This window comes from Manis javanica, chromosome 4 (assembly GCF_040802235.1).
Source record: "Manis javanica isolate MJ-LG chromosome 4, MJ_LKY, whole genome shotgun sequence".
NCBI classification, from domain to species: domain Eukaryota; kingdom Metazoa; phylum Chordata; class Mammalia; order Pholidota; family Manidae; genus Manis; species Manis javanica.
In genome coordinates, this window is record NC_133159.1 from 155361015 (window position 1) to 155375577 (window position 14563).

The following is a 14563-nucleotide window of genomic DNA, read 5'->3' on the forward strand; positions in this document are numbered from 1 at the left end:
CTATTTCTGGGAAGGAGAGTGGCTAATAATTAGGGCAAATGTACCAGGTTTTCATGTGCCCCTTCCCCACAAACAACGACAACCATGTGAGGTACAAAGCCTAGAAAAGTCTTTTCATTTCCATAATCACATTTCCAGGAACACCTGCAAGTTCAAAATTCAGTCCATGAGATCCCATCACTCTCTAACCAAGTCAACTACCCTCCACAGCTCAGTAAGGCCTCTGTTAGGTGGTATCCTGAAATATGGGGAGACCTATGCTGCGAAAGGAGGAAATATTAACCAGGGTTAATTGTGAAATATGAGAATATCTGCCTATCTTATTTCTGGCTACAAACAGATGTTTCCAATCTCATGTTTAGTCTTAAATGAAATGTATTAAGTCAGTGTTCTGTGTGTAGGTGGGGAAGGAAGAACCATATACATTTATTTTCAAACTAAATTTACTATGTGTTTATTAGGATATTCCTGTTAGCTTAAATAAGCACAGCTGGCTCAATAAATCATTATCCATATATTGTCACACATTCACAAGTTTCTGAGATGTATCAGGACAGGATTCTCTTGTAGCTCAACTGGATCTGAAGAAAGAACAGAAATTACATGTTTGATTTACAACTGCTGGTCATCAACAAACAACTTGTACTAGCAATATAACTTCGGGAGGCAGGAGTGCTAGACTATTTTCCCCTCCTGGCTAATGTTTTCCTCAAAATTCCTCTACCTTCACAAAAATTATTTTCTCTAATTAAATCTATAGGCTCTCCCAGAGTCTCTCCTCAACATTTACGAATTTCCATGACCAAATGAGTTACTTATGATGAAAATGCCAGTTGTGATGAACATGCCAATTACAAAGCTCAACCTCAGAACAATCACCATATCCAGGTGAAAGACTAAGCCATAGTAAGGGAAGCCTGTCCTACTGTTTTAAATACTGGGCCACAAAACAAATGACCAACCATGAACTGGCTCTGTAAGAAGCCACCATTAACTAGCTACAAGACTACTTAAAATTTCACAAGAAACATACACGAAATAAGCAGGTTTCAGCTCATGGAAGCTGTAATTCGATCTGAAGATACTTCTCTATTAAGCCTATTCTCCTTGGTGAATTAAACATTCGGTAATTATAATTTTGATGACCATTATTGAAAAGAGCCAGATTGTTGTGATTTGGGATAGGAAAGTTCAAGTCCAACTAGGCTCTTCCTGATCTACTTCCACTCCACCCCTATAACTGAAGATACAGCAATCCCGGGGCAAAGAAACAAAGATCAGCTAATGCAACATCAACATCAACTGACAGCAATGGATGTAACATTAAAACCTGAAGAATCAATAAAAAAGGATTTTCTTACCTTAAATCATCTCTTTAGAAGTCTGAGTAATGATGCAACCTAAAAAGGAAAAGACAGATCATCTAGACTTTATGATTACCCGAAGTACTGTCAATCAATCACAGAATGGCACTTAGGAAAATTTTGGTGAGGGGTTAGGGAGGATTTAATCCCATTCTCACCAGAGAGCTAAAATAAAAATCCCCCCAATCTGACACTCTGAAGGATCCCAATGCTAATACCTCAGATTTATTAGATAAAAGCAGTAAACTTGCCCCAAAGCATCTAACTGGAGTCTATGAAACACATCATCAGCCATACGCAACAGAAATTTTGCCAGTTCACGGCACCTGCTAGAAACAGTCTGACTAGAGAGCAATGCTCTGATGAAAACTCTAACAGCCTCTGGGGCTTAAAAAAAAGAAAAATTCAGTTATTACAATAAGCAAAACCTTTGGAAAAGAATTTCTAAGTGCAATAAGAATCTGCATCTTAATAAAAAAAAGAATCTGCATCCTTTCATAAAATCTGAAATGAATCCCTCCAAAAACAATCTAAAATGAGAATGATGAGACTATCCATTTTCCAAGCACACACCATTTTCCTTTCAAAGCAAGAAGCCATATTACTGCTTGCCACATTCTCTTTTCACACCTCCTCAAAAACAGCTTACATTCCCTTTTCTTCATCCCAGATTTCAGTTTATTTTTGCAAGACGTTCCCTGAAGTATACAAACGTAATAAATACAGGATGCTGTGTAGCATCCACTACTACCACAAGGGAACAAAAAAAGGGGACTATGGCTTAAGTCACAGGTTTCCAACTCTTAGTTCTCTCCAAAGAGCCACCTTGGCACCTCTAGCTTCTAGCAATAATGGAATTTGTTTCTTTCTGCTTTATGGCCAAGTATGTTGAGTACAGAAAAGAACCTGGACAGAGCATAACTTTTGGACATCTTTGTGGTTCACATCCTTATTTACAGCTTACAGCTGTGGGGAAAGGAACATGTTTTTTTAAAAATCTCTTAAATCTAATGGAGTAAATAGTGAATAGGCCAATCAAGAAAGGTTCATCTAAACAAAGGCACCAAAAAGTGGCAATATTATTAAAGTGGTTACTATTCCTCAATTTGACATTCTCAAAATACAACTTTACCCCACCCCCACCAAAAAAAAAAAAAAAAAAAACCATAGGTGGACTTTTCCGCTGGTGATATTTTATGGTAGAAAATGCATCTTGTTAGATAAGGAAAATGAGAGTCAAGCTAACACAATTTATTAAATAACTTGTAATTGATTAATAAATTGAAGAATTAATAAACTGCACATAATTATACAATTGGGAATGCAACAACAGTATCTCTTCACATTTTCTAAAGACGTTTATAGGTATTTCTGACTTTTAAACATAAGTAATACCCACCTGTACAACAAGGCCTTGCCCTTTTCATTCCCCAAGGCGAAATACCCACTTCTAGGAGAAAAATCCATGGTGTGAACAAGGGAAATATTCTTCCTCTTAATGACTGGAAAGTTTGAAAATACTGTACAAGAAGGAAGGTGAACCTGCAGGAAATAATAATAAGCTTTGTATCTTTGCTAAATCTTAGTCTTCACTCTATGCTTTTGCTAGAACAAGAAGTTCATTTGATTATAGTGCACATGAAGTGCAGTTCTCTTAATGGAGCCAAGTGTTCCAAAATTAAAATTTGATTTTCACTGTGCCATTAACTGAGAAGTAAGGGAGAGAAGAAAGTGTTTTCTTGATGCTTTTAATGCAGCATCTCACATGATGGCTGGGAGATTCAAATGTTTACTGAATGAACTAATGAATAAGTAAACTAACGTGAAAAGTCAATCACAGTATCCATTAACACTCCGATTTAATAACCACAGTAAAGAATGCGGAGATTTGGTCACAGGAGCAGATATTTAACATTCAGAAGGGTGTGTGTGATTTGATGTAACTGAAGCCTAGGCAAAGTCACACTAAACACTCCAATATTACAGAATTTCCTTTTTACATGTTTACTTTTCAACTAGGTGATATATACTTCACCTTTCCCCATCTCCCCTTGAGAAAGAGTGAATCATGAAAACCTGGTTCACCAATGAGACTATGTTCTCATTTGGAGAGAGCCAAAAGCTTATTCAAGCCGAGCCTAAGCATGAGGAAGGGCAAGTCTCTCTCTCCCTCTAAGAGAGTCCACTTCTGAGAAAACGAGCCCAAGTCCAAGACGAGCGGGACAAGGCCTCATCCAATTTGCAGATAAATAACACCCAAGCATGCAGGCAGTTAGTTACCTTAAACGGACTAGGATTTTAACAACTCTCGTTTTCAAATGTTCCCTAGCTCTTTCAAAATAGAGCACCTTTGTGTTCAAATACCTGCAGTTACCTTTCAGCTGTTTACCTTTGTAGTCTGTCATCTTCCACATCCAATCAGTGATTTTAGGTAAGACTTTAAACCATCCAATCAAGGTGATTTTCACAGACAAGTTATTGAGTAAAACCCACCTCTACACATATGCATGTATGTACATCTATTACACAGCTTTCAGTCAGTCACTTATTAGGCTCTACTCCCTCTGAGATACACATACACACATATATTTACCATTTTGTCAAGAAAGGAAAGTTCCCAGTGAATCCGCAAGCCATTCTTCATTATTCTTACCTTCCCCAGGAGGCAGGTTCTGCCTGTACAGCACGGCACCAATGCCAAGGCATTCACACTAATGAAGTTGTCTTGACCCATTAAAGCTAAGAAATTGGCAAAACCCTGATTTGATCTTAACTTTTAAACTTTAAACCCTACTCTCTATACAGGTTCCTTGAAACATTTAAGTATCTATTTTTTAAAAGCACTTAATAAAGTAGACTAGCATTTTAGGAGAGAAGCCAGGACATGGATATTGCAAAATGCATCTATACTTAGTTTGGGAATGCAGAAATTACATGAATTTTTTATAAAAGGCTTGGCTTCTTAATTATGTTCTGCTTAGGTTATTACAGAGTTTACACCCTGCAAGCACACACTGACTGTGAGCAGACGACCCAAGGCATCACAGGAGCAGGCCATCAGGAAACAACCGCTTGCGGCGAGTACCAAGAACAGCACTGTCACATGCCTTTCCTTTATTTCACACTGCATGTAACCTGACACTCCTAAACTATACCCAGGTATTTACTCATTAACTTTCCTGGCATGACTTTGAAGTTTGGGGAGCTGCTTTTCTAACTCTGGCAAAACAAAATATATCAAAACCAACCTTTTGACTTGAATGATTTAAACCACCTATTTATTTTTCTAGCGTAAACAGAAAAAAAAAGTCTCCAAATTTGGATTCATGTCACTTTATAGTTAAGTCAATTGCTAATTACTAGTAGGGAGCTCACTACAGGCAAAACTTGGGACACAAAACACACAGCCATTTTTTAAAGCCCATTTTTACCTGAAGGTAGCTGTGTATTTTTGTAGCTAAGTAAACAGAACAGTACCAGAAATACTGTGGTAAATTCACACACTTACAATGTTTATGATGTAAATGGTGTTCCCACAGACGTGCAACCACCTCAACAGTACAGTGGCTGTGCCTTCACATAACTGACTAGTGTGTGGTCTCTGATGGAGAATAAATACCAACCTACTTTGATATTTTATCTCCTCTACTGACTTCGATATGAGAGGAAAAAAAAATGTTTACACGTCCTCCTAAGAGACTCGACTATATTTGCAAAGTTCCCAGTTAATCTCTCACTGCACTAGTACATCTTCCCTGAGACCCAGGACTCCCATCTGGTAAGAAGTCAGCTGTGCTCTAACTTCTCTTTGTGGCCACCTGTATTATAATATAAAGTGTAATTGAACTATTAAGGAAAAGCCCCACAAAATTCTAACTCCTTTACCTCAGAAAGTTTTCCCTTCATCTCTGACACCATTTCTGTCATTACCTGTAAGGACCCAGATATCAAAATTCAACAGGTAAAAAGCTCACTCATCCTTAATTTAATGGATAAGAAGCTCCACGACTTTTACTACATCCAAGATTGTAGATGTAATAACAATTTAACTTCTGTGACTCTTACTGGTATGATGGCTTAGATTTATATTCACTGCTTTGTGCTGGGATAACAGAGTTGTTTGGATCATTTTAAGAGCTTACATTTAACGATAGTAATACTGTTCCACTGAGTCATTCTGAAGCTGCTATGCCTGGCTTCTTTCCATTAGATATTATGGCTGACTACCATTTAAAAAATGGGATTTGGCTGTTACTAATGAATTCCTTGTGTGATTTTGCTGCAATAAAAAACCATAAATGCTGCCATGACCACTGAAGCAAACTAGGCAGAACTAAATACTAAGAGTCTTGCAGAATATATTATGTCAACAGGAGAGAGATCCCATGGTTTTCTAAAACAATTTACTACCATTAAAATAATAAAAGGTTAATATGTACTAACTAGTCCACCATTCCCATTAGAGGAGTGGGGATTTTAATTCTGACATGAATTAGACCTTTGTCATTTAACAAATGATCAATTCAACAGTCAGGCAATAAAATGGAATGTTGCTGTATTTTTCATTTTCCAACAAAATCCTTTCTCCCCTCAAAGACAATCCTATGCAGAATGCCAGTATATACCATACCTAACAGTGAAGCTACTCTATATGACACAGATAGGATCTGAGACTCCTCCTTGCCATCTAAAGTCCAGTACATATTCTTGGGCTCTGAGGAATTCAGCTGGGAAACCACTAAAGTGCCAGAAAGAATATGGGATCTAGAATCAGAGTTCAGTCCTTTACTCGCTGTTGATTTTGCACAAATTGACCTCCAAGAACTGTTATTTGGCTCAAATTTTTTCTAGAATTCTTTGTAAATCTTTGTAAACTATACACTACTATAAGCTGATTAAGTATGCAAGATTCCTTGCTGAGTGAGCAAGGTAAACAGTCTCTGTAAGGTGCTTACAATCTGGTAGTTTGCATGTATACCTGTAGCCAGATCACAATGTGACACTACCATCCAAAGTTCTATGCGCTGCACTCCCTGTACTTGCTGCCTAAAGCAAACAACTGTTAGATGAATGGAGAAACAAACTCTGCCTGAAGGGTAAGAAAACTTCACAGAGATGCAGTGATGTTTAATCTGAGCTCTTAGTCTGGGCAGAAGAGAGTTAGCATAGGCCTGAGGCTGCTTTCTTCAGAAAGGCCTACTTATAAGGGTGGCTCTTAGATCATGTCTGGGAACGAGACTGACAAACAGTTCCCTACACTGATGTGAAACTTTCCCTAAATGATAAGGATGGCTCACCGCGCCTAGACCAGTTGTACAATGTGGTTTATGCTGAACACCTGCCTTTACTTCTGGGAGCCAAGAATTGTGGTACATGGCAGGCAGAGAGGTACCTACCAGATCACCACCACCAATAAAAACCTTAGGCACTAAGTTTCTAATGAACTCCCTGGGTAAAAAACACTTTTAAGTGTTTATGTTGTCACAACTCACTGGAGGAACTAGACATGTTCTGTATGGCTCCACTAAAGAGGACTCTTGGAAACCTGCACCTGGTTTCCTCCAGACTTTGCCCCATGCACAACCTTTCCCTTTGTTGATTTTGCTTTGTATTCCTTCATTGTAACAAGTCTTAGCTGTGAGTCCTCCTAGAAAATCACCAAACCTGGGAGAGGTCCTAGGAACTCCTGATCCAGAGGTATATTCATATATACTATCTAGCTATTTAAACTGTATTCTTTTTACACAACTTATTTTTAAGTTCAATTTATTTTCAAACTCTCATGATTTTTAATTTTCAAAATCTTAATGCCTCCACTCCATTAAAACAACAGGCCTTAAAAAGGCAGACAGGAATGAAGCCTTTGCCTTAAATATGTTCCTTTACATACATTTGCTGGGAAAAAATCTCTGAAATGAAGACCACCACTTAAGAAATATTAAGAATGGTCAGTACAGCCTTCCCCAAAATGCTGAAATACTATAAATTTGGTGGTTATCAAGCATCACTTCCACGCACACACCCAAAAGCTTCAACACTAGTAAATTCTACATCAAAAGAAACTTTTTTAAAAGTAATACAGCACTCTTCTTTCCCATATCCTTCCATGTTTTGAACTTAAATTTTAAAAATAGCAATGAAAAAGGAAAGGGTAAAGATATTACCAATCTGACTGCTTCTTTCATTTTTTCTGAAGCAACTGCCAAGATTTCTGTAGTAGGATTGAAAGCCAGAGAAGTAACACCTGTAACCAAGTTCATTATGGCTTTTATTGGCTTTGGGTTTGCTTCTTGGAGACAAGAATCTTGGTTGTATATGTTTACCACTCCACAATTAGAACTGTAATGAGAAAAGGGAATACAACAGATTTTAAACAAGCCAAAGGGCTTTCACAACCTAAGTGAAAATAGATTTAACCCCACAAACTGATTATTTGCAGGAATCGTATCACATCATGTTATAAAGGGACCAGGGCTGAGAGTTCATCACAGGGCAAAACCTAGACACATCCTGTCAATTCTACTACAGTCCTGCTGAACTTCTATTCATTCTGATTAACTCTTCAATTGCGAGTATAGCTAGAAAGCCCAAGAAAGCACAGAATCTCCATTATTCATTCCCTCCGTAAGTATTTACTGAATATCAACTCTATGCCAGGCATTATTAAGTGCAAAGGTGAACAAAAGATCAAGATTGCCACGTTCATGGTGTTTATGTCTGATCTAACCTTCTAATGTATGAATGAGAGTATCCTTCCGCTATTTAGATACTCTCCTCCTTTTTTTATTCTGTTATGCTTCTAAGAACTTCCAAAACAGTGCTGAACAACAGCTTTGTAATAGGAAGTATCTTAGCTTTGCCTTACTGGGAGTATCTATAGTCAAGAGTTATGGAAAGGATCATCTGCTCCAACTTTACTGAAACACTGGCAATGAATTATACCCATTACTCGTAAGAAGTAAAGCCTAACAACCTTATCATTAACAGAATAATTCACAGACAAGAACTTTCAGTAAGCATTTTGACCTTAATGTTATGGGCATCATTTACAAAGAACAGGAATAAGCCTACTTGTAATTCAGACACTTAATTCAAACTTAATTAGCAAATACAACACAAACCTGAAAGGTGCAAGAAATTAAGCCTTAAATCACAAGGATTCCATTCACAGTGTACTCCACTAAGTGTACGTGCATTCCTACACTCAAGCATCCTTTTATTCACTTAACACTCACTGCCTAAGAAAAACCAGACACAGTGTATAAACAAGACAAACTCAGTTCACAGGAAAGATTCTATAGCTTCAAATCATAGCCAACAGAAAAAAAGATGTTAGAATTACTTAGTACTTTGAAGTCTTCAAACTACTTACATACACATTTTCTCTTTTGATTCTAACAACTGCTTAATTTAAGTAGAACTAATAGTATGTAGTCCATACTAACCACTCAGGAGAAATACATATCCTTGTTATACTGTGGACCTTTGAACCACATGGGTTTGAATTATGCAAGTCCATCTATACGCAGGCTTTTTTCAATAAATATATTGGAAAATTTTTTTGAGATCTGTGACAATTTGAGAGAACATTTTCTTTTCTCTAGCTTCCTTTACTCTAAGAACATAGCATCTAATACATGTAACAAATAGTGCTTATGTCATTAGGAAGGCTCTGGTCAACAGAAGACTAGTAGTAGTTAAGTTTTTGGGGAATCAAAAGTTGTATGTGGATTTTTTTTACTGCACTGCAGGGGCGGGGTGTCCCTAAACCCCTCCATTGTTCAAGGGTGAACTGTATTTAATTATTTAATTTTGTGTCCCACTAAAATTCATGCTGAAATCTTAACCCCCTTTATTGGGGGGGTACCTTTGGGAGACGACTGGGTCATAAGGGTGGAGCCCTCATGAATGGGGTTAGTACCCTTATAAAAGGGACCCAAGGTTCCCTCACTCTCATCCCAGTGAGGACACAGCAAGAAGTCAGCCTTCTGCATCCTTGAAGAAAGTTCTCACCCTGATCTCAGACTTTCAGTCTCCAGAAATATGAGAAATAAATTCCATTGCTTCAGAGAAGGCAAACAGTGAATCTGTGGCAACTTACTACATTGATGGGACAGTGACTGCAATGGGGTATGGGTGGGGACTTGATAAAATGGGTGAATGTAGCGACCACGTTGTTTTTCATGTGAAACATTTATAAAAGTGTATATCAATAATACCTTAATAAAAAAAAAATTCCTGTTGCTTATAAGTCACCCTATCTATGGGTCTTTGTTATAGCACCCCAAACTGACTAAAACAAATCTCATCTTTTCCTTATTTATATTTTTTACTTAGATCAAAATGTCTATTCACTATAGTAATTTTATATTAAATCTCTTTTCTTGCTAAAAATTGGTTTATGCCTAAATCCATCTTAACTAAGGAAAGTTATAATCTATGCATCTGGTTCTCCTGTATGTATCAATTTTTGATCAAATCTTACCATAATGAACATCAGAGGCTATTAATTCTTATTTGACTATTGCTTAAATTTGTGAAACAAAAATAGCAAAAGTTAATCATTTTGCTATATAGAAACTTGCAGTGGTATTTGTGCTAAAAGAATATGACTAATTCCAGTATGCTGAGAATGGTTAGTCGATATTTACTGAGTGATACCTATATACCCAGCAGTATACAAAGTGCCACAGGAATACAAAATATCAGTAGGAATTTATCCCACAAAACAGGTGGCACAAAATAGCCAGAGATACAAGAGAACATAATACAGCATACACTAAGCTCTGTATGTGGTCTAGAAGGAAAAATCTGTATGAGGTGAAGGTGCTCCAGATGAAGCTTTGTGGAAGACACAGGACTCAAGATATTAGGTTAAAACAACAAAAGGGTATCACAGGTAAAGGGAAGAACCGAACAGAGGGAGAAATAAGCATGCTTGCTAGCTTACCCTATCTCTTGCTGAAGAAACAGACAGGACTATCTATATCCTCCCACCTCCAGGCAGTTCCCCAGAAGCAGGTTCCTGAATCAAGGGCAATCAACCCATTAGCAGATCAGCAACTAGAGAGTGTCCTGATACATAAGAATCTTCCCAAACAGACCGTGATGGCAATGAGCCAGATCAATGTCTGCCTTAGGAACTGGAACTGGGAACTGTGGTACTGGTGGTGGTGGTGGCTGTCAAAGCCAAAAAGGCATACAGAAAGAGCACACAGAGCCACAAATAAATATTATGTGCAAGAAGAAGAGAGCAAGCAACCAAGAGGTACAACAATAGCTATCAACCAGGGAAAATTTTACCCTGAAGGAACACCTGGCAATTTCTGGAGACATTTTAATTATCACAACTGGGAGATACTAGGTGGAGGGGTGCTGCTGGCATCTAGAGGGTGGAGGCCAGGGATGATCCTGGACATCCTACAGTGCCCAGGACAACCCCACAACAAAGGCTGAAAAACCCTGAGGTAGGACAAAAAATGCAAACCATAAATGGTTCTCACACTTTAGTGCATGAGAGGCACCTAGTGTTGAAAGGCAGACTACTGGACTCCATGTGCGCACACCCCTGTGCCAGCATTCTGATTCACAGAGTTGAAGTGGAGCCCCGGAACCTTGGTTTTAAACCACTACCTCTGGTATTCTGATGCTGGAAGGAGTCTAAGGAACACACTTAGAAATATAAGGACTGAGGCTACGAAGAATTAATATTGTCAAAATGGCCATCCTGCCCAAAGTAATATACAGATTTAATGCAATCCCTATCAAATTACCAACAGCATTCTTCAACGAGCTGGAAGAAATAGTTCTAAAATTCATATGGAACCACCAAAGACCCGGAAGAGCCAAAGCAATCCTGAGAAGGAAGAATCAAGTGGAAGGGATCTCGCTCCCCAACTTCAAGCTCTACTACAAAGCCACAGTAATCAAGACAATTTGGTACTGGCACAAGAACAGTCACAGACCAGCGGAACAGAATAGAGTCTCCAGACATTAACCCAAACATATATGGTCAATCAATATACGATAAAGGAGCAATGGACATACAATGGGGAAATGACAGTCTCTTCAACAGCTGGTGTTGGCAAAACTGGACAGCTACATGTAAGAGAATGAAAATGGATCATTGTCTAACCCCATACACAAAAGTAAATTTGAAATGGATCAAAGACCTAAATGTAAGCCATGAAACCATAAAACTCTTAGAAAAAAACATAGGCAAAAATCTCTTGGACATAAACATGAGCAACTTCTTCATGAACGTATCTCCCCAGGCAAGGGAAACAAAAGCAAAAATGAACAAGTAGGACTATATCAAGCTGAAAAGCTTCTGTACAGCAAAGGACACCATCAATAGAACAAAAAGGTATCTTACAGTATGGGAGAATATATTCATAAATGACAGATCCAATAAAGGGTTAACATCCAAAATATATAAAGAGCTCACGCACCTCAACAAAAATCGAATAATCCAATTAAAAAATGGGCAGAGGAGCTGAACAGACAGTTCTCCAAAGAAATTCAGATGGCCAACAGACACATGAAAAGATGCTCCACATTGCTAGTCATCAAGAAATGCAAATTAAAACCACAATGAGATATCACCTCACACCAGTAAGGATCGCCACCATCCAAAAGACAGACAACAACAAATGTTGGCGAGGTTGTGGAGAAAGGGGGACCCTCCTACACTGCTGGTGGGAATGTAAACTAGTTCAACCATTGTGGAAAGCAGTATGGAGGTTCCTCAAAAAGCTCAAAATAGAAATACCATTTGACCCAGGAATTCCACTTCTAGGAATTTACCCCAAGAATGCAGCAGCCCAGTTTCAAAAAGACAGATGCACCCCTATGTTTATCGCAGCACTATTTACAATAGCCAAGAAATGGAAGCAACCTAAGTGTCCATCAGTAGATGAATGGATAAAGAAGATGTGTACATATACACAATGGAATATTATTCAGCCCTAAGAAGAAAACGAATCCTACCATTTGCAACAACATGGATGGAGATAGAGGGTATTATGCTCAGTGAAATTAGCCGGGCAGAGAAAGACAAGTCCCAAATGATTTCACTCATATGTGGAGTATAAGAACAAAGAAAAACTGAAGGAACAAAAGAGCAGCAGAATCACAGAACCCAAGAATGGACTAACAGTTACCAAAGGGAAAGAGACTGGGGATGATGGGTGGGAAGGGAGGGATAAGGGCAGGGAAAAAGAAAGGGGGCATTACGATTAGCATGTATAGTGTTGTTGGGGGGATACTGGGAGGGCTGTACAACACAGAGAAGACAAGTAGTGATTTTACAGCATCTTACTACGCTGATGGACAGTGACTAATGGGGTGTGTCGGGGGGAACTTGGTGAAGGGGGGAGTCTAGTAAACATAATGTTCATCATGTAACTGTAGATTAATGATACCAAAATAAAAATAAATAAATAAATAAATAAAATGTAAAAAAATAAATAAATATAAGGGCTGAGGCAAACCAGTAAGGACAAGAACAGTACATCAAGTAGAGGAGAGAAGCCCGGGCAGCAGAGGGAGGAAGATAAATGAACTGCCGCCAGGGGACTCGGAAACAGTCCAACACAAGGACTACTTGGCTCCTTGCACTGCTAACTCCAACCCAGTCTCTGTGCGACCTTCCTACACTACACCGCTGTTTTCTTCATTTTCACTGCCGCGTGAGGGTGGCCTGAGGAAGTACTCTCCTCAAATTGAGTCTAAGACATAATCATAGCCACCACAGTCATACACGTCCTACAGAACCTTAAAGGAAACGAGGTGAAAATACAACTCGTGTTTCTTTTGTTGTCACCCTCAGTCACCTCCTTCTCCACTGACTCTTGACCCTAAGGTTCTAAGGTTCGGTCTACCTCTGGTGTCTCATTCATCTCATGTACTCCTGAGGACAACCAAAACCTATCATGTCTGCATAAGCATCTTTAGTACAATTCCACACCACATTTCTAAGGTTTTATGGGCACGGCCACATGAATGCATCTCTTTTGAGCGACTTCCTCCTCCTCCTACTTCACACTATGAGTCCACAATTCTGGTTGCTCAGGCCTGACGCCTGGGAATGTCACTGCTTCTCTCACATCCCAATTTCCTATGCGGTTATGACATACAGTACAAACACTGCTTGCCTGTCCCCCCTATTCCCACTCCCACCACCCTACGGTGGCCCTTATTACCTAATGCCAGCCTAGATTATTCCAATGACCTCAACGTGCCTGTCAACTCTGTAAAAGCTGTCATGAGAAATCTACTTCAAACCCTAAAATTCAGATATGATCATGATTCTCCTCTACTTAACAGTACTTGATGGTTTGTCTTTCCATTCAGTAATGTGTATGCTCTGCGACATGACATTAAAGACCTCTACTGTTGTAGCCTGAGCCCATTCGGAATCAGCCCATCCACACCACTCGGAACACAAACCTGAACTCCACACCTCCATAACTTTACCCCTTCCCCTATCTGCAAGACCCTTCTGTGAATCCCATCTGACCCTCAAAATGCTCAGCTCAAGTGCCAATAGGTTCAAAAACACTTCTCCCAATGTTTATTTGTAACAGCCTTCACTATTCCTTATACTCTTAAAAAACACTGTATCTCAACTACAGACCTTATGATGACTTGCCTTGTAAATGCATTCATGTATCTATGCATCGTCCTCACCGAAGGACTATGAACTCTGAGCGTGCTGTGTTGCTCTTTCTCACAATCCCTAGCTCAATGCTCAATAAATGTTTTGGTGAATAAGAAAGCCAAGGAAAAAAACAAACAAACCACACGTTATGCACCTATGCATTATAAAACATACCTGTCCTAAAGATTCTCCAGATGAAGGAAAATGAAACCCATTTTATATGTTCGATGAGAGTGCTAAAATTAAATGACTACTAATTTCAGGCCCTAAAGCATAATGAATTTCATACTTTTCTACAGCCCTGAATTATCCAGTATTCTTCTATGATAAAACCAACATATTTAGTGGGTGGTAGTATGGAAACAACACAGAACTGGAACCAGACAACCTGAGTTCCAGATCCAGCTCTCAACAACCACTTACTTCAGTGATTAACAACCAACAAGCAAAACTTAAATTATGTACCTCTTGGATCTCAATTTCCGTATCAATAAAATGACTGGATAAGACTAGTGCTATCCAACACACCTTTCTGTGA

At 38.8% G+C, this 14563-nt stretch overlaps 1 protein-coding gene across 2 annotated transcripts in view; it reads right to left on the bottom strand.

Annotated features, from left to right (window-relative positions):
* Positions 1 to 437: 437 nt before the first annotated feature.
* The window catches only part of UTP18 (UTP18 small subunit processome component), a 49936-nt gene continuing 35810 nt past the window's right edge, over positions 438 to 14563 (bottom strand). The window contains exons 11-14 of one of the 2 annotated variants that reach the window (XM_036998997.2): positions 7529 to 7703; positions 2764 to 2906; positions 1362 to 1400; positions 438 to 581 (exon numbers count right to left, since the gene is read on the bottom strand). In XM_036998997.2, the coding sequence (XP_036854892.2) occupies positions 1376 to 1400; positions 2764 to 2906; positions 7529 to 7703 (343 nt within the window). In that variant the 3' untranslated portion in view covers positions 438 to 581; positions 1362 to 1375. The remainder of the gene's footprint in view (positions 582 to 1361; positions 1401 to 2763; positions 2907 to 7528; positions 7704 to 14563) is intronic. The other variant, XM_073235425.1, reaches the window with a different exon arrangement.